The sequence below is a fragment of the Rhinopithecus bieti genome, unplaced genomic scaffold (genome assembly GCF_001698545.2).
Source record: "Rhinopithecus bieti isolate Rb0 unplaced genomic scaffold, ASM169854v2 scaffold_35319, whole genome shotgun sequence".
Lineage (NCBI taxonomy): Eukaryota > Metazoa > Chordata > Mammalia > Primates > Cercopithecidae > Rhinopithecus > Rhinopithecus bieti.
This window is the reverse complement of record NW_016815132.1, coordinates 83995-103690: the sequence shown is the minus strand read 5'-3', so window position 1 is coordinate 103690 and position 19696 is coordinate 83995. Positions and strand designations below refer to the sequence as shown.

Sequence of the window (19696 nt, the reverse complement as noted above, 5' to 3'; positions counted from 1 at the left end):
AAAAAAAAAAAAAAAAAAAAGTTCAAAACAATTTCAAATTCCTTATTTGACACAGGGATTATTTAGAGGTGTGCTATTTACTTTTCAAATATTTAGGGATTTTCCAGATTTTTTGTTTTGTTTTATTTTGCTTTTTTTGAGACGGAATCTCACTCTGTTGCCCAGGCTGGAGTGCAGTGGCATGATCTCGGCTCACTGCAAGCTCCGCCTCCCAGGTTCACGCCATTCTCCTGCTTCAGCCTCCGGAGTAGCTGGGACTCCAGGTGTCTGCCACCACGCCCAGCTGATTTTTTTTTTTTTTTGTATTTTCAGTAGAGACGGGGTTTCGCCTTGTTAGCCAGGATAGTCTGGATCTCCTGATCTCGTGATCTGCCTGTCTCAGCCTCCCAAAGTGCTGGGATTTTTATAGATATAAGCCACTGCGCCCGGCCTTCCAGATGTTTTTGTTACTCATTTTTAATTCCATTGTGGTCAGAGAACATGCTTTATGTGACATGAATTCTCTTAAAATTGAGATTAGTTTTATGGCCTAGAATGTGGTATATACTGGTAAATATTCTACATTAACTTGAAGAAAGGGTATTATCTGCCATTTGGCAGAGAGCATTCTATAAATTTTAATTATGTCAAATTGGTTGATATCATACAAGTATTCTATATCTTTACTGATTTTCTGTCTACTTGTTTTCTCCATTATTAAGAGGTTTTGAAACATGGCTATAATTTTTTATTTGATTATTTTTCTTTGCAATTATATTAGCTTTTGGTTCACATAATTTGAAGTTTTCTTATTAGGTATATAAGATATTAAGATTGCTATTTACTTTTGATAAACCATATCCTTAATTATTATCAAATGACCTCTTTATCCCAAGTAATATTTTCTGCTCTGAAATATACTTTCATATTAAATAGCTCTTCCAGTTTTCGATTTCCCACTCTTTTGCTTTAACCTCCCTGTGTCCCTACAGTTAAGGTATAGTTTCATGTAAGCAACATACAGTTGGGACTTGATTTTTATCCAATTTGACAACCTCTGATGTTTAATTGGATTATTTACATTACATTTTCTAGGAATAAATTTAACATCTTTGTTGTCTTTTCTCCATTGTTCTGTACTCCTTTAGATTAACTGAATATCTGTGATCATTCTACTTTTTCTTCTTTGTTGGCTTATTAGTTATAACTCTTTGTTGTGTTATTTTTGTGGTTGCTTTTGGTTTCATATTATACAGGTTTAACTTATCACAGGCTACCTTTAAGCAATATTATGTCATTTCACATATATTACATGAATCAAACAATAATATTCCAGCATTTCTTCCATACAAACTTTTGTGCTATTGTTGCCACACGTTTTAATTGTATGTTACAAACCACAAAGTACATTGTTTTTGGTTTTGGCTAAACATTATCTTCTAAAATAATCTGAGTAATAAGAATAAGAACAATATATTATAACATATATATACATGAATAATACATATTTACTCAGGTAGTTACCACTTCCAGAGCTCTTAATTCCTTGGACAGATCTGTATTTCCATCTAGTATCATTTCCATCTAGGTGAAGGACTTCCTTTAACATCACTTTTTTGTTGTTGTTGTTGTTGAGATGGAGTCTTGCTCTGTTGCCCAGGCTGGAGTCCAGTGGCATGATGTTGGCTTACTGCAACCTCCACTTCCCAGGTCCAAGCAATCCTCCTGTCTCATCCTCCTGAGTAGCTGTGAATACAGGTGTGCACCACAATGCCCAGCTAATTTTTGTATTTTTAGTAGAGATGGGGTTTCCCGATGTTGGCCAGGCTGGTTTCAAACTCCTGACCTCAAGTGATCCACCCAAAAGTGCAGGGATTACAAGCATAAGCGACCACACCCAGATCTTTAAATATTTCTTACAGCATAGGTCTTCTAGCAAATAATTGTTTTTAGTTTTGAGCTCTCTTCCTCACATGTCTGATAAAAAGACTTTTTGCCTTTGTTTTTGAAGGTATTTTCCCCTGGGTATAGAATTTCAAGTTTACGGGTTTTCTTGTTTTTTCCTCTTAAAGATATTGTTCCATTGTCTTCTTGCTTGCATTGTTTCTATCAATAAATATTCTGTCACTGTCCTCTTTGTTCCTTTGCATGTAATGCCCTCCCCCAAACCCCTTATTGCTTTTAAGATTTTTTTTTAATCAGTGGTTTTAAATAATTTGATTATGGTGTTCTTTGGCATAGTTTTCTTCATGTTTCATGACCTTGAGAGTTTGGTGAGCTTCTTTGATCTCTGAGTTTATAGGTTTAAAAAAATCTGAAATCCCAGTCATTTATAAAAGGGTATTTATTTCTTATTCATCTCAAGTCCAATAAGAATTCTATTGCCCTACTTTTTGTAATTTACAACCATCTGTAATACCTAGTTTCCAAGAACAATGCAACAAAAACAGAAGCGAAGGGGGAGGGCACAACAGCTTTTAACCATCTCAGTCTGGAAGTGGCTCCAAAAGTCTCTTCCTTTTACAATCTATTGTCCAGTAGTCACATGGCCTCAATCTAATTGCTAAGAGAAGCCCCAAAATATAAGAGGACATGTAGGTATTTGGAGAACTTAAATTGTCTCTGTCACACAAAAAAGGAGGTTCCAAATAGAGAACAACAGAATGAAAACAACTTAGAGGGCATAGGCTGGAAAAGCCTCTCCAAAGCAATGACATTTATGCTAAGATCTAAAGGGAAAAAGAACTCAGCCCTTGTATGTTTGAAAGATAACCAATATAGTGAAGAGGTCAGAGGCTAACACATTATTCAAGTAATAAAATATGCATTCCTAACATGGGCTCTATATAATAGATACTATAGAGCTATAGAAAACTTTCATGGGTGCGGGCACGAGATCTTCACCAATCTTGCTCAGTTAAATTGTTTATGCACTAATCTCTTACATGTAGAAACATATGCAGAAGGATAAGACTTAACACAAAAAAGGTGGTGCTGAGAAACTATAGGATTCACTCATTTCTTCAACAGCATTCACTAATTGTCTAACAGATAAAAGGTAGATTACAGGGATATAATGTTTACTGCAATTCTCCCTATGTAGAATTATTCTATACACTCAAACACAGAACTGGGGTTTCTCCTATAGTGAAAGGAAAAATAAATTGTAAAACAAAGTCAAATTAAAATTTAGAAACCATATTGAATTAAACAGAATAAAATAGAAAAGAGTTCAGAATGATAAAAAAAATTCCCACTCTGGTCAAACATTTTAAAAATAATCAGTATTCTGGACACATAAATTTGGTAAATTCTCATGAAAAGTAATTATAGCAATACTTTTTTCTCCAAACGAAGAAATGAGTTTTAGACAAATACACATATCTCCATGCTTACTAGTTAGGTCGATATCCACATTTTCATGCCTACTAATTACTCTAATATTTTATTTATGTTAAATCTGTGCCTTGAACTCAAATTCTTCTAACTCACCTTCTTTAGTTTTATCCTTTAATCCTATAGTTCATTCTCATTTCTTTGTTCAATTCCCTTGCATAAACTGGAAGGTGTTAATCCTCAAAGGCTTCAAACTAGACAACTGAAGGGAACATTTGAAAACTATTTCAGAAAAGATAAGATAGAATTTATCTAATTGTGTTCCAGAAATAAATGAGAAGTAGACTTCTCAGAGAGCAAGTAAATACAAAGCGGGTAAGCAAGCATTTCTCCTTATGCTCTCTTAAATTTCTGCTATAGGACTGTGACTGTGGTACAAAGGATGTTATACTTTGTTCTCTTGACAACGCTCTGGTACTTACTCACTGAGTGAACTCACACAAGTTACTCAGTTCACTCTTTTTCCTTAACCACAAATCTCAAAAGAAATAGCATCTACTGGTAAGGATTGCTATCAGTATTAAATGATTTATTGTATATAAAGCACTTTTGTACAGTGCTGGCATTAGTAAATAGTACATATTTACCATTCCTGACGCTTGTAACAGCTGTCATGAAGTCACAGTTGTGAAATACCATATTAAAATTTCACTGACTTGATAACTGTTTTTCAGGCTTAGATCTAAATGTTTTCACACAGTTAATATAATTTAAACCCTCTTAAATCAAATTCATCCTGCACCAAATTCTATTATATAACAAATATTTATAGCAGAATTCCAGTGTGCTTCAAGTTTGTGAATATTATAATTTCCCTTTTATTATTCTAGTTTGAAAAGATGCCACTGGTTCCAGTTTTAAAAGAGTATTTTCTAATTTTTTTACTCTATATAAAGATACATATTCCAAAAAATTTAAAGTTTAATATGATATCAGTTTAATACACATAACTCAATAAAAGCTAAAAAAAATAAAATGCCTACTTAGAAGAAAAAAAGAATATAACATAAATAACAGACCTCTTTCTCACCTCGACAAAGTGATCACTTACTGATAAGAATCTATGCACAGTCAGGACAGGAGTAGGAAAGCATCTGCATTTGGTCATTTTTATTTCTCCTTAGCTTTAGGGTCAGCTACTGGACAAACAGCAAGGCTGTGTACTGTTATATCCCAAGTATTTCAAATCCTGAACAAAGTTGCACAGCTTCTGAACATAAACAAGGCTTAGCTTGTGACAACCCCAGTACCATTAAACAGGACAGAATTCTATCTCATTTCTTTGCTTCTTGCCCAAATAACATGCATGGAAACTCCTTGTACATTCTGTTTAATCCTTATGCAAACCTGCCTTCAAACATTAGAATTATAATTCTAACTTGGAATTTATTTTACTCAAGACATTGCCCTAATTGTGAGAAATAATCTCAGATTTCTAATCATGAAATAACTTGAAATACACACTTACTAACCAAATTATAGAAAATAATTTTATATTATTAAGCTTGAAGGTTAAATCAACTAGACTCATTCGTTTTTTCATTTGCTTATTGTTTAATTTGTTCATTATAACAATCCTATGAAATATACATAGGAGAGGCTGTATTCATCTACTCCTATATAGCCAATCTATCAAAATAACTAATGAGCGCCATTTATTCTGTAAAACATGAAGGCTGATGCCCAGCACTTGCTGGACATATAAGAGAACAGTTAAACTATTCCTAATCCTATGGTTGAGTTTCATAACCATGAGACAATTTTTGTATTTCCCAGCCAGTCTTTGCCAGTTTTTTCATAGTAAATTCTATAACACAGGTAAAAAATGATATAAATAAATGACAATGGAGTGCAAAAGGGAACAGTTCTTATTTGTTTTTTTTTTGTTTTTTTTTTTTTGAGACAGAGTTTCGCTCTGTCGCCCAGGTTGGAATGCAGTGGCTGGATCTCAGCTCACTGCAAGCTCCGCCTCCCGGGTTTACGCCATTCTCCTGCCTCAGCCTCCCGAGTAGCTGGGACTACAGGCGCCCGCCACCTCGCCCAGCTAGCTTTTGTATTTTTTAGTAGAAACGGGGTTTCACCGTGTTAGCCAGGATGGTCTCGATCTCCTGACCTCGTGATCCGCCCGTCTCGGCCTCCCAAAGTGCTGGGATTACAGGCTTGAGCCACCGCGCCCGGCCTACAGTTCTTATTTGTAAGAAAACTAAGCTGAATGATCTGGAAAGACTCTCAAGAACTAAAAAGAATTAGTATGACTTAGATAACAGCAAGGCAACTTTGAAGACTAGGAGACATTTTGAAGTTCTAGATGAATTTTCACTGTTTCACTGCAACCTGAAGATTACAGGCAATGAATTATAAGTATTATTAATGCCAGAAGATGATGCAGAAGTCCAATCAGTGGGCTCCAGAAAGCTTTTAATCTACATTAAAGATTGATGAATGATTATTTAAATTATTTATTATATAATACAATGTTTAAGGTACATATGTATTGTTTCACAATTTTCTACTTTAACTAACATTTTCTATTAACTAACGAACTATATGTTCCCAATATGTAGTATAAAAGATCAATTTTCAATTCTCTTTTTATGAGGAAAATAAAACTCATCAAAGTTAAGTAACAGTCAGTAATCACAAAGCCACATTACAAATTCAGACTGTATATACCCATATTTGAATAATATCTTCTGCTAACAAAAATGTACCATAGCTCAATTACTAAAATAAAGTAGAGGCTACTTTGAAAGGAACAGTATATTTACTATGTCTTTAACCCCATTGCTATCATTTTAAACCTTACCAAAATAAATTATGAATCAAAGTAGGAATCCCATTATTGAGCAAGGTAAAAACCATAAAAAAATATAGGTTACAAGTGTGGAAACAGGGAAACCAGATGATCAGCAACTTGGTAGTTACATGTGCTAGAAATTTGTATGTTAATATTTGAAATATATGTGCTTATGTTATGCCTTACTATGTTCTGAGAGAGAGTATAACGTAACGAGAAGTTTAAAAGGTAGGCTCTGAAATCAGTTGAGTTGGGTTTGGGTCTTGGCTCTACCATTAACTAACAGGTAATACTGGTCAATTCACTTAACCTCCATGTGTCTCAGTCTCCTTATCTGTAAAATGAAGAAGATAATTCTTATCATATAAGTGTTTGTAGGATTCAATAAAATAATCCATGTAAGGGAGTACCTGCTACATAGTAAGCACACATGACTCACTAGCTAACATTGATGCGTCAGTGAGGGTGCTAACATAATGAGTAAGAGTATTCTTGGCATGGGGGCCAGTCTGGCCAGATTCAAATCCCAACTCTGTTACTTAGCAACTCTGTGAACTTGGGAGAAGTTACTTACCCTCTTCTTGCCTCAAATTTCTCATCAGTAAAAAATACATAATAGCTCCAGCTTCACAGGATTATTGTGAGGATCCAATGGGTTAATAAGTACAAAGTGCCATGTGTAATATAAATGACATATAAAGTGTCATAATGTAATCAACGTTAGCCACAATTTTGGCATTATTGGCTTTTTGGCTACATAGAAAAATGCTGTTTCTCAGAACATCCATATATATATATATATAACCATGGTCATTTTAGCTCTATGCTTCTCACTCTCTGAGACACTCAAACAATTTAGTCTCTAGTACAGGACTCAAGCAATTTAGTATTTAATACAAACAAATCACCAGTGCCATCTAAGCAGCGAGCTGTTAATAAATTCACCAAATAAGGAATGTTGCTAAAAAGGGGTAAAATTTCTACAGATATAAATTTATTAAGACAAACAATCTAATGTTGTTAGAAATCCGTGACAAACTAAATATAATGCAGTTTGAAAACTATGACTATTTTAGTTTAAAAGTAACAAACAAAAATTGTATATATGTGTGGTGTACAATATGTTTTGATATATGTATACATTATGAAATAGCTAAGTCAAGCTAATTAACATATATAATACATCAGATATGTATTTTCGTGGTGAGAACATTTAAAATGTACTTTCTCAGCAATTTGCAAGTATACAGTATGTTGTTATTACCTAAGTCACCATGTTGTACAATAAACCTCCAATAAACTTATTCCTTTCTAACTAAACTGTTGTATCGTTTAACCAACATCTCCACGATCCCTTCCCCAGTCCTCAGTTCCCACTAACCACCATTAACTCTGTGTTTCCATGAGCTTACGTTTAAAAATTCTACAGGTAAGATCATGCAGGTTTTTCTTTCTGTGCCTAGCTCATTCTACTTAGTATAATATACTCCAGCTTCCATGTTAAAGCAAATGACAGGATTTCATTCTTTTAAAAAGTTGATGCTTATTTCATTGTGTATATACACAACAACATTTACTTTATCCATTCAGCCACTGATAGACACTAAAGTTGATTATGTATCTTAAAGTAATGCTGCAATGTGCAGCATTACTTTAGGATGCAGGTATCTCTTTGACATGACTGATATCATGTCATTTGGATATATACACAGAAATGGAATTTTTTGATCATATGGTGTTCCATGTTTAATTTTTTGAGGAACTGTCATGCTGTTTTCTAAAATGGCTGTACCAATTTACATTCTAAACAGCAGTGAACAAGGGTTCCTTTTCTCTACATCCTCAACACTTACCTCATTTTCTTGATAACAGCCATCCTTACAAGTGTGAGGTGATATCTCATTGTGGTTTTAATTTGCCTTTCCCTGATAATTAGTGATGTTTATCATTTTCATATACCTGTTGGCCATTTGTATGTCTTCTCTTAAGAAATGTCTTTTCAGGTCACTTTGTGTAGAAAGGACATTTTAAGAACTAAGGTTGTGACATGTTTATACAGCTATCAAAATGTCATATAAATGCCAAGTACAGAAAATTTCAAAAACTGCAAATTATAAGAAGATTGCTTGATAAACACAGTACCAAAAAGAGATTCATTTTGCACGAGTCAAACAATTGAGAAACACTGTTAAAATTTTTTGGACAGATTTGTGATGTTAATAAACTCCTGATCTTCTCTAGAACTCATTTTCCAATGATATGAGAGTGCTGCATGTGTTGAATTTTTTTCTAGTTTTAAAGGTAAGTGATACTATCACTATACTAACTTTAACATCATTAATCTAAGCATTATCTGTCAGAGTGTTTTCTCAGGGGAAACTCTGATAGCTTCTAAGATTCTTATCAACTTGATGATTTTTGTCAGTGCAGGTGTATTGGAGGAAAAGAATTAGAAGTATGAATTTTTGATATAATGTAAACAGCACAAAAGCTATAATATATGCTAAGATATTATATTGTTGGATAAAGAAAAATATTAATACCACATAAAGATCCCATATAATAGAATTATATAGCTTTACTTTTTGCACATCACATGATTGTTAATCAAAGCTTACAGAACTAAAAACTACAAAGCTACTGTAACCTATACTATACCTGCAGTCCTCATTTTGTGCAGTTTAAATATGCACAAATTTCAGAACCACAATTTAGTTAATACTAGTCCTCCAATAACACATTTCAAATTTCATAGTAATTACACAAGAGCTGCTGGCTCTTTAGCCCACAAATCACTACAGAAATAACAGATGACATGATGATCAGTGACCAGTCATGGCACTTCTTTCAAATGATTGGTCACTGCACATTTGCAATCTCAAACATAGATAGCAAAGTGTGTTTTCTCCGTGTTTCCCAGAGATAAACCCACATGATAGTTTACAAAAGTTGATAATAGACGGAGGGGATTAGCCTATAAAAGTGGAAGTATAGCAAAGAAACAAAATGTGATAATGCTGGGATGGAAACTGGATGTGAGTAGGAGATATGAAAATGGTAACAACAAACAAAGATAAGAGAAACCTAGGCCCGCATGAAAAGCGAAGGTAAGTACTATGTTGAAAAAGCCTGATAAATATAAAAAACAAGTCATTTCAATAGGATTCTAATGTAATGTAAATGGAGTTGTAGGAGAAATAGCTGACCATAGAATGCTGACACTGAATCCTTTGGAGAGATGTAGTTATGCAGTCAGAGTAACTTAATGAGGGTGAATCCATCACACAAATGAGGAAAGTGATGGTAACATCTTGGAGGAAGTGACACCAGCGTGAAACTTCACACTGAAGTTCCTTTAAATGCTAAGGAACTCAGAGAAATTTCACAACATTGAAAGTACAACAGACAAAATACTAGGAACTAATCTAAACTTTGAAAGGAATATAACAGTTCAATTCAGCAAGATATAGAAAAGATTCTCATTCCATATGATAAGTTATAGAATTAGATAGAAGGCAAACACTGCTCCAACTACTTTTGACAAGTTTTTGCAATGATATCATACACTTTCTCAATGTTTCTAATGTTCTAAATTACAGTGTACTAAAAAATATTAGTTTGGTTTTACTAATTATTCATTTCCCTATACATTTATGAACCACAGTAGGAGAGTTTTTAATGCTTTGATAAGAAGTTTTAAAGGTCACAGAAAATTATCATTTTTACCTTTGATTATTAAGATCACATTACCTGGTTTCATCTTACATCGTCATTTTTAGGGTCCCATACTACTGTGCAAAGCAAGGAGTGTATGTGTTGCCAATGCCTATATTTTACTTTCAAGGATTTTGTCAATGTAAGCACAAATCATTCAGAAATCACTATTACACCTATTACTAGTATAACAGCTAGTCCCGTTCTGAATGTATTTTATAAATTACTTGCAGTAGCATGATATGATGTTGAAAGATGCCCTTTGTTTCACTTTTAATAAAACCAGATAAATAGAAGAGCACTATGTACCTGGTAGTGGTAACTGAACTAATATACCACTGACTCTTGGGTCCATATTCAATTGATCAGTTATGTCCAAAAGCTCTTCCTGAGAAACATCCTTCGGTTTTAGAATGAGCTCACTGCAAATACCTAGAAGAAAAACAGGCAGAGAAGGTCACTTGACTAACTGAATATGGTTTTTCATCAATAGTGTCTAATACAGTGTGGGACTGTTCCTACTGCAATGAAAGGTTCTGATGTTCCATGCATCATCAGGAAGGATTGTTCCAATAGTACAAGTGTTTTCTCTTGATTCACATGCTTTCTTTGGCCTGGAATGCCAGGTGATAATTTGTTCTTGTTTGAGATAAGCTACTGTTAGTAGATTTGAAGAGAATAAAAATATCACTACCACACAACTAGTAGGCCAAGTTTAACAGAGTGAACAAGCCAGGTTTATTATTTGATTAAAGCAAATATAATGAAAACAGGCCTTTTAGATGTAAACTATTCTTTGCATATCTTGCCATAGAATATAAAACACACTGAATTAATCCTATAAGAAATTGGAAGAAAAATCATATGAAATTAACATAAGCTTTGGTAACTGAATAATCTTTAATAATAACACATGCAATTCAAATGGCACTTATTTGATCATTATCATTCATAATTATCACAATTTGAAGTAAAAACAGAAAACATATATAGTAGTAATTACAACTAAAACACATACCCACCTACAGCAGAGGCAGCTCTTATCTTATTCCTGACGTATGTATGGCTTGCTGGGTTATCTCCCACTAAAATTATACTGAGGTGAGGTCTTCTGTTTCCAAGGGAAACCCATGATTCCACACCTCGCTGTATTTCTTTCTGGATTCGCTTGGCCATTTCGGTTCCTGATATAATAATGGCTTCATGTCTGTGGAAAGCAAAACAATAAATGCAATACTAAAAAGAAAATAAGAAATATTCAACTGCGTAAATTTAAGGTACAAAAATCAACAAAACAACCATGATTCTCCAAGCACCCAAAATTTGATTTTTTTTTTCAATTATAGTGACACCTACTCTTCAGGTTCATAAATATTTTATAATTTTGTGAAGGATTGCAACTCTGTTATTTAGTTCTATGGTATAATCTATCTGCTGTAGAATAAATGTGCATGTCTCTTCAAAATTCGTATGTTGAAATCCTAACCCCAAATGTTATGATATTAGGAGGCAGGTCCTTTAGGTGGTGATTATACCATGAGGATAGAGCCCTCATAAGTGACATTAGTGTTAAGAAATTCCAGAGATCTCCCTTGTGCCTTCTGCTCTGTGAGTACATAGTATGAAGACAGCTATCTATTAACCAAAAAGTGGGCCCACACCAGACACTGAACCTTCTGGTGTATTGACCTTGGACTTCCCAGTCTACAGAACTATGAGAAATAAATTTCTGTTTTTGTATAAGCCAACCAGTCTATGGTATTGTTATAGCAGCTCAAATAGACTAAGATGCTAACTACAGTGTACATTTCTTCACAACTTTCACTTATATACTACATATATATAATATATATATTATACACACATATGAATACATATGCATATACATATACACACATTTTTGTATTCATATAAATTATCAAACCACATATCCAAAATCTGGACTATAATATTGCATAAATTTAAAGTTCTGCTATTTTTTCTAAAGAGGCAGATCAGCACAGCCTAGTTAAAACTGGCAACCATCTTGAAGACTAGACTCCACTGTGTATACACAGTCCCACAATCTTGCGACCCTAAGGCAAAATCAGTTTGTTTTTGGTTAGCATATCCTACACAAGACGCTGAAGTCATGAGCTTTATACTACACAACTCTTTTAACTTACTCAAAGAAAAATGTTATTCCATGGCCCCAGGCATGGCCCCGGACAACAGCTGTGAGTCTTGCCATGCTTGTCACTGATTATGGTGGGGATCAGGTCAGTAAACAGATAGTTTAGTTACTCCCCGATGCAATGGCATCATTTCTAATGGAATAAGTTTCCACAGAAGATTACTTCCTGGCAGTTTATATGTATTTCAGAAGGTAAGAAGTGCTATATTTTGATAGATGATATAAACTATCTCCGGAAAGGCACAAAGAAATACTTCCCAGAAAGGCTTTTCTGCTCTCCATTACCTCAAACCTGAAAGTGGTGAATTACATTGCTCTTACTGTGTGTTTATTTTTTAAAGGTATCTGATAAAGTAGAAGGTGGTCCCTTCTTCCTTCTGCCCCTGTCCTTTCACTATTGAACAGCCTGGTAAAAACATGATCACTACAAAAAACAACAAATGTAGGTCAATAAATGTTATGAAAAAGAGGAAAAGGAGAAAGAGTAGGAAGCAGAAGAGAAAGAGGAGGAGGAAAGGAAGCCTTATAAACCTTAATTCTTTGTGGTACCTGTACACTTTTAATTTTCTAATGAGGGCAGGTGCTATAAATATCCAACAATACACAAAATGCAAACTTTGTGCTCCTTCCAAATAAGTCAACTGCTCTCTCTGGTATGTCTGTGTACATATAGGTAGAACCAGATCAAAAATACACCATTAGAGCACAGCCACCAGTTGTCCACAGCATTCATCTCAGTTCATGCAATTTTGATGTAAACAATGTTCTGCTAAGAAGCAATTCCAAGTGTGGTCTATGGATACACACATCAGAAACTGCCTGAAACTGCAGATTCCAAGACCCCACAACCCCATCTACAATTCAGAATTCCTGGGAGTAGGGGTAAAACCTGGAAATCTGCACGTCTAACAATTTCCTACATGTGGTTCTTGTGTATGACCATGTTGGAAAACCACTGTAGTTTAACACAAAAGTGTATTTTAATAACAATCATAATTTATGAGTAAATAACTGAGCAAATTAGATAGACAATACAATCACAACTAGACATTCTAAGTAAACTCTACTTTTGATTCTAATTTTGTCTACTCTTAAAATTTTAATAGCTTTCAAGACATGAAATGTCATGATAAATTCAATATATCAATCTTGTTCTGCTGTCTCATTTCTGTGTTATTCAGTATAATTGCTGTACAATAAACTGGACATATTTAATGTGTACAAGTTTTAATATATGTATATACCTGAGAAATCACTATAATCAAGAATATGAACATGTCTATCATTCCCAAAACTTTCCGGGTGCACCTTTAAAATTTTGCCATTCCACCTGTTTCTGCCAGATTCCACTCCTCAATTCACCATTCCAGGCAACAATTAATCTCTTTTGTTCATTATATATGAGTTTGTATTATCAAGAATTTTATAAAAATTAAATCAAATACTATATACTCTTTTTTGGCCAGCTAATTCCACTCAGCATAATTAGTTTTTAATTCACGTAGGTGCATGTTTGAACGGTTCATTTCTTTTTTATCGCTGAGTAGTATTACATTGTATGGATATACCAATATTTATTTATCCATTCAATGGTAATTATTAACGGATATTTGGGTTCTTTCCAGTTTTTAATCATGACAAATACAGCTGTTACAAACATTTTATAACACATATGTTTTAATATATTTTGGGGGGGGACAAGAGTTTTCAATCTATCACCCAGGTTGGAGTTCGGTGGCAAGATCTCAGCTCACTACAACCTCCGCCTCCTGGGTTCAGATAATTCTGATGCCTCAGCCTCCCAAGTAGCTGGAATTACAGGCATATGCCATCATGCCTAACTTTTGTATATTTAGTAGACACGGGGTTTTGCTATGTGGGCCAGGCTGGTCTTGAACTCCTGGCCACAAGTGATCTGCCCCTCTCAGCCTCCCAAAACGCTGGGATTACAGGTGTGAGCCACCATTCCTGGCTGCTTTAATTTCTTTTGAGCAAATATCTCAAAGTAGAATGGCAAGGTCATATTGTAAGTGTATGTTGAAATATGTTAAAAACTGTTATACCATGTTACAAAGACACTGTACCACTTTGTGTTCCTTCAAACAGTACATGAGTTCTGGTTGCTCCATATACTTGTCATCACTTAAGATGGTCAGGTTTTAAAATTGTTGACATTTTAGTGGACATAGGGTGGTATGTCATTGTGCTTTAAATTTACATTCCCTGAATGAATACTGATGTTGAACATCTTTTCATATGCTTATTTGCCATCTGTGATCTTCTTTGGTCAATTAAATAATTAAATATTTGTTTATTTAATTTTGCCCATTGTTTAGTAGGTTGTTTCCTATTTTGAATGTTTGAAGTTCTTTGTATATCCTAGATTCAAGTCCTTTATCAGATATGGGGTTTGAAATATTGTCTCCCAGTCTGTGCTTTGCCTTTCTATACTCTTGTGTTTTTAGAACAGTTCTTAATTTTAAGGTACTCCAATTTATTAATTTTTCCTTTTATGGACCATGCTTTTAGTGTTGTATAAAAGAAATATTTGCCTAACTCAAGGTCACAAAGGTTTTCTCCAGTGTTTTCTTCTAGATTTTATGGGCTTAAGTCATACATTCAGTTTATGATTTATGTCTATTTTTAGTTTGATGAGAATTTGTATGAGGATATTGCCAAATGTTTTTTATGTCTATTGAGATGATCATATGTCTTTCTCAAGTGTTAGTCTGTTAATATGGTAACTGATTAATTTTCAAATATTAAACCAACCTTGCATTCCTGGGATACATCCCACTTGGTTATTATGTATCTATCCTTTCCAGATTATCATGGATTTCATCTGAAATTTTGTTAAAATTGTTGTATCAAAGTGCATAAGAGGTCTTTGTAGTTTTCTTTTCTTATAATGTTATCAAGTAGCTTTGATACCAGGATGATGCTGGCTTCATAGAATGAGTTAGGAAGAATTCTATCCTCTTCAAATTTCCAGAAGAGTGTGTAAAGAATTAGCAATTTTTTCCTCCCTTAAATGTTTGGTAGGATTCACCCATTAAGCTATCTCATTCTGGAGTTTTCTTTCTGGTAAGGTTTAAACCTACAAACTTAAATTCCTTAATATAGAGGGCTATTCAGGTTATCTATTACTTCTTGAGTGATCTTTTGTAGTTTCTGCTTTGTACCTTCCAACACTTTGTATGTAATAATAGACAAATCAAGTTAAAATAAAATAAAACTTTTGAGGTTTTTATTTTTCAAAGTACAAACTTTTTTCACTGTTTCCTATGAATTTCTGGTGATGACATTTTATGAATTCATTTAAGTAGCCTTTTGGCACTAAGATAACAAGGACCTTGTATATTAGCAAATACTAAGTACTGCAGATACAGCAACAAATTCCAGCACAACTCATTTATAAGTAATAACAAAAAAAAAAAAACTATCCATAAATCAATTTGTGTCAGGAATATTTTCTTAGGGTAGAACACTATTATAGAAACAGATTTATCTGTTAAAAAACTAGAAATCACCTAACACAGTAAGGAATATACATTTTATTTTAAAATATAAAAACATCTGAACTCTGTCTTGCATTTTATAGCATGTGAGTAGTGATGCTACTGCTGACATTATTGATTCACTCACTATTAAACAAAATAATTTGTTCACAGGCCACTGTGAAGCTGGCAATCACTGAATATAATCCAGGCTAATTATGACCTAGACAGTAACCTGCATGACCTGGAGAGTGTCAGAGAAGACCAATAGCATAAACGGATTCCCAGACTCCAAAGAGACAATCTTTATACAGATTAAACTTAACTGTATCATGTATACTCATGTCTGAGACTGTTCAGGGTTTACTTTAAATCATAGCACTGAGGTGCTAAGTCAGCTTGCTAACTAATTATAGCAGACATGATACAGCCTGGCTAGCTGGTGTTTATGGGTAAATTAGGAGTTAGGTTTCTGAGCATTTTTAGTAGCAACTGGCCCCTCCAGCTGACTCCATCAGTCACTGTAGAACTCAGCAAGCCTAGCTCTGTAGGAGTCACTATAAGAAAAATGAAGCAACCTCAAATTAATGCAGGTCCAATGGGAGAGTGCCTGTATCAGTCCACGTGCTGGAAGAACTGGTCAACTTATACATTCTCATTACTTTAGTGCATAAACAAATTAGACTTTTCAACCTGAAAATTCTTGACAAGCTAAAAAGGTTAAACATCAGCAACAATTCAAATGTTCAGCCACTGAATAATACATCTCCTAAAATTTCTCTCTGGCTTGTCTTGATCTCCTCTAATCCATTTTCCATACTGCAGCCAGAGTGATTGTTTTCTAATTCAATTACATCATCTCCCTGGTTAAAACTCCTCACCACATGCTAATTGTTTATTCACTTAATAAATACATGCTGAAAGTCTCCTATTCACTGAAAACTATTTTAGGCACTGGGAATATAAATAATAGGGGGCAAAACAATTACCTACTTTTATGGAAACAATATTCTAGTTGAAGAAGATATAAGCATATTAAAAAACAACAGGTATTTAATATATCATGTGACATGAGGCAGAGAAACGACTTATCTGAGGGCCAGAGTTATTTTATATAGGTGGGTTAAGGTATCACTTCTCTGATAAATCAGGTAACGTGGGCAGAAATGAAGGAAATGAAATAAGTAATGTAGATTTCTGGGAGAAAAGCATTCTAAGCCAAGGGAAGTGGACAGCAAGTATGGAGGCCTTTAGCAAGGAGCATACCTGAAATATTTGAGAAATAGCAAGAAGTCAATGGTTGCAGTGGAAAGAACAAGCAAACTGGGACAAGACATGAAGTCAGAGAAGGAGTGGGACATCAGATTACATAAGGTCCTGCAGGCCTTTGAAAGGATGTTGGCTTTTACTGTGAGACAGGAAGCCATTCAGAGATTTTGACGTGACTTTCATTTTTAAAATAACTGGTGAAAATATGGAGGATAGACTCTATGAGATCAAGTGGAGAAGTGGAGACTCCAGCTAAGAAGCTAGTATAGTATAACACGCAAGGGATGATGGGGAGTTAGGCAAAGGGGTAGCCTTGGAGGAGCTAAGTAGTCTGATTCCGAATCCATTTTGAGAGTGGAACCATTGCGAGTTACTGAGATTGGGTGTAGGATATGAAAAAAAGAAAAACAGAAGGCAAACATGACTCCAACATTTTTGACATGAGAAATTGGGGGGGGAAATTAACTAAAATCCAAATTCTCTATAGTTTACAAAGTTCTGCATAAGCTACTTTAGCCTCACTGCTAAAGAACACTGTGCTTAGTGAGTCGCACACTACACACCAGTCATATTTTAATTCATGAACTGCACCATGTTCTCTCTGTGCCTTCACATATAATTTTCCCTCTGCCTGAAACTCCTTCTTCTCTTTCTTACCTCTCCAACCACTTTGCCAACTCTGTCCCACACATCGCTCAAGTCTCAGCTCATAAAACACTCTGGTAATGTTTTCCGAACCCTGTACCCTGAGACTCTGCTATGAGCACCCACAGTACCTTGTTTTTACCCTTTTGAAGTATTTTAAATCATTGATATTGTCTAGTTGTCTGTCTTCTCTGGATAGGCAGCCTGTAGCTCTCCATTTCTTTATGTCAATTGTTACTTTATTTTGTTCTTTTTGTGGTGCCATGTTTCCCTAATGGCTCATAATCTGTGTGTCCTTTCATTGGTGTCTATCACTTGAAGAAGTAGGCATCTATTCCAGTCTTTATAAGCTGGCTTCAGCAGGGAAAGCCTTTCACCAGTCAGTGGGTCTAGAGATTCTTGATGGGCCATCCGGCATGGTCCATGGGTGGGCTTGTTGTTAAATCCCTTGGATTGGTTGGCAGGTGATGCCTAGGTCAGCAGGTGGTGGGCCTAACACTTCAACTCACAGGGGGCTAATCTGGTGTGTGGGTCCACTGGGATGGGCTGTCATTTGGGTATATAGGAGCAGTCCTGGAGCCTGGGCCTGCAAACACAGACCTGAAGCCTAGGTTCAAAGGGGCCATCCCGGCACTGGGGTAGGTCTTGAGGCTGAGTCCATGGGGACCAGCCTGGCACTGGAATGGTCCTGGTCCCAATTCTGTAGGGACTGGGCTGCCATAGGGTCCCCTGAAATGGGCCTGGTGCCTAGATCTGCAGAGGAAGACCTCGTACCTGGAACCATGGGGTTGGGTCCAGAGTTTGGGTCCCTGGGGACAGGCTTGGACCCGAATTCATGGAGGCTGACCTGGTACTTGGGCAGGCTTAGAATGTGGGTCCTTGAGTTTCTACCTGATGCCTAAGTCTGCAGTGGCTAAGCTGGAATCCTTCGATGCTGCCCTGGCATTAGTGCAGGCCTAGAGCCTGGGTCTGCAAGGAGCGGCCTACAGGCTGTGTCTGTGGGGGCTGGCCTGGCACTGGGATGGGCAACACTTGTTGCATTTTTTTCAAAAGTTGTTGGAAACTATTAATCAACATATTCAACAAATAGACTAAATGGGGGTAGGGACACCTTCAGATTTAAAGTTTTTAGTGAATTGTAATCAGTGAAACCAAAGCTTACAAACAGAAACGTTATCTCTTCAAAAGGAAGGGAAGAAGTAAACCAATTTTAAAAAATAATAGGTCAAACAACGCACAAGTAATTTTAATTTCTGTCCTTACGAGAAGAGACACAGAGACACACACACAGAAGGGAAGTGAAGACAGAGAGGGAAGACAACCATTTGATAACAGAGGCAAAGACTGGAATTATGCAACTGCAAACTCCTTAGGAACACGAAGGACTGCTGGCAATAACTAGAAGCTAGTCGACAGAGCATGGGCCTACAGATACTTTGATTTCAGACTTCCAGCCTCCAGAAGTGTGAAAACAGATTTCTGCTGTTTCAAGCCACCTAGTTTGTGGAACTTTGTGTACAGCAGAATTAGTAAATAAATACATCTATAATGGCAATTAATAGTTCAATGTCTGAGAAGAATCTTCTAATGGAGCTCATATTTTTTGTTGAATAAAATTTCATTGAATAAATTACTATTTTGTAAAATATTAGAATATAATTGAGAAAAACTTTAATTTTCCCATATCTAAATATGGCAAACTAGTTTTAAAACCATACACAAAAACAACTTATTTGATGACTTTTATGTAAGTATTTGTCAAAGAAAAGTACTTTGAAAAGATACACCAAGATAGCACCTTTGAAAATATTTAGGCTAAAATATCTTCCCATTTCAATGTGCAAAACATAGAATTAAGACTGTTCCATTTAGCAAGTTATGTGTGCTTCAGCATCTATAGAGACAGTACTTTTAAAACTAAAATAACCATTGTCTAAAGCAAAGACTCTATTTGCAACTGTTAAGAAAATTGCAGAAAATTTAATTTTAAAATTAAGCATAAGGGCCGGGCCTAGTGGCTCACGCCTGTAATTCCAACGCTTTGGGAGGCCGAGGCGGGCAGGTCACGAGGTCAGGAGCTCAAGACCAGCCTGACCAATATGGTGAAACCCCATCTCTACTAAAAATACAAAAATTAGCTGGGCGTGGTGGTGCACGCCTGTAGTCCCAGCTACTCAGGACGCTGAGGCAGGAGAATCGCTTGAACCCAGGAGGCGGAGGTTGCAG

General features: G+C 35.4%; 1 protein-coding gene across 7 annotated transcripts in view; it reads right to left on the bottom strand.

The window, feature by feature from the left end:
* Window positions 1-19696, bottom strand: part of MTHFD2L (methylenetetrahydrofolate dehydrogenase (NADP+ dependent) 2 like) — a 181155-nt gene that overhangs the window by 121374 nt on the left and 40085 nt on the right. For all 7 annotated transcript variants that reach the window (XM_017852964.1, XM_017852962.1, XM_017852961.1 and 4 more), the window contains 2 exons: window positions 10909-11093; window positions 10196-10318 (listed from right to left, as the gene is read on the bottom strand). In XM_017852964.1, coding sequence (XP_017708453.1) covers window positions 10196-10318; window positions 10909-11062 — 277 coding nt within the window. In that variant the 5' untranslated portion in view covers window positions 11063-11093. The remainder of the gene's footprint in view (window positions 1-10195; window positions 10319-10908; window positions 11094-19696) is intronic.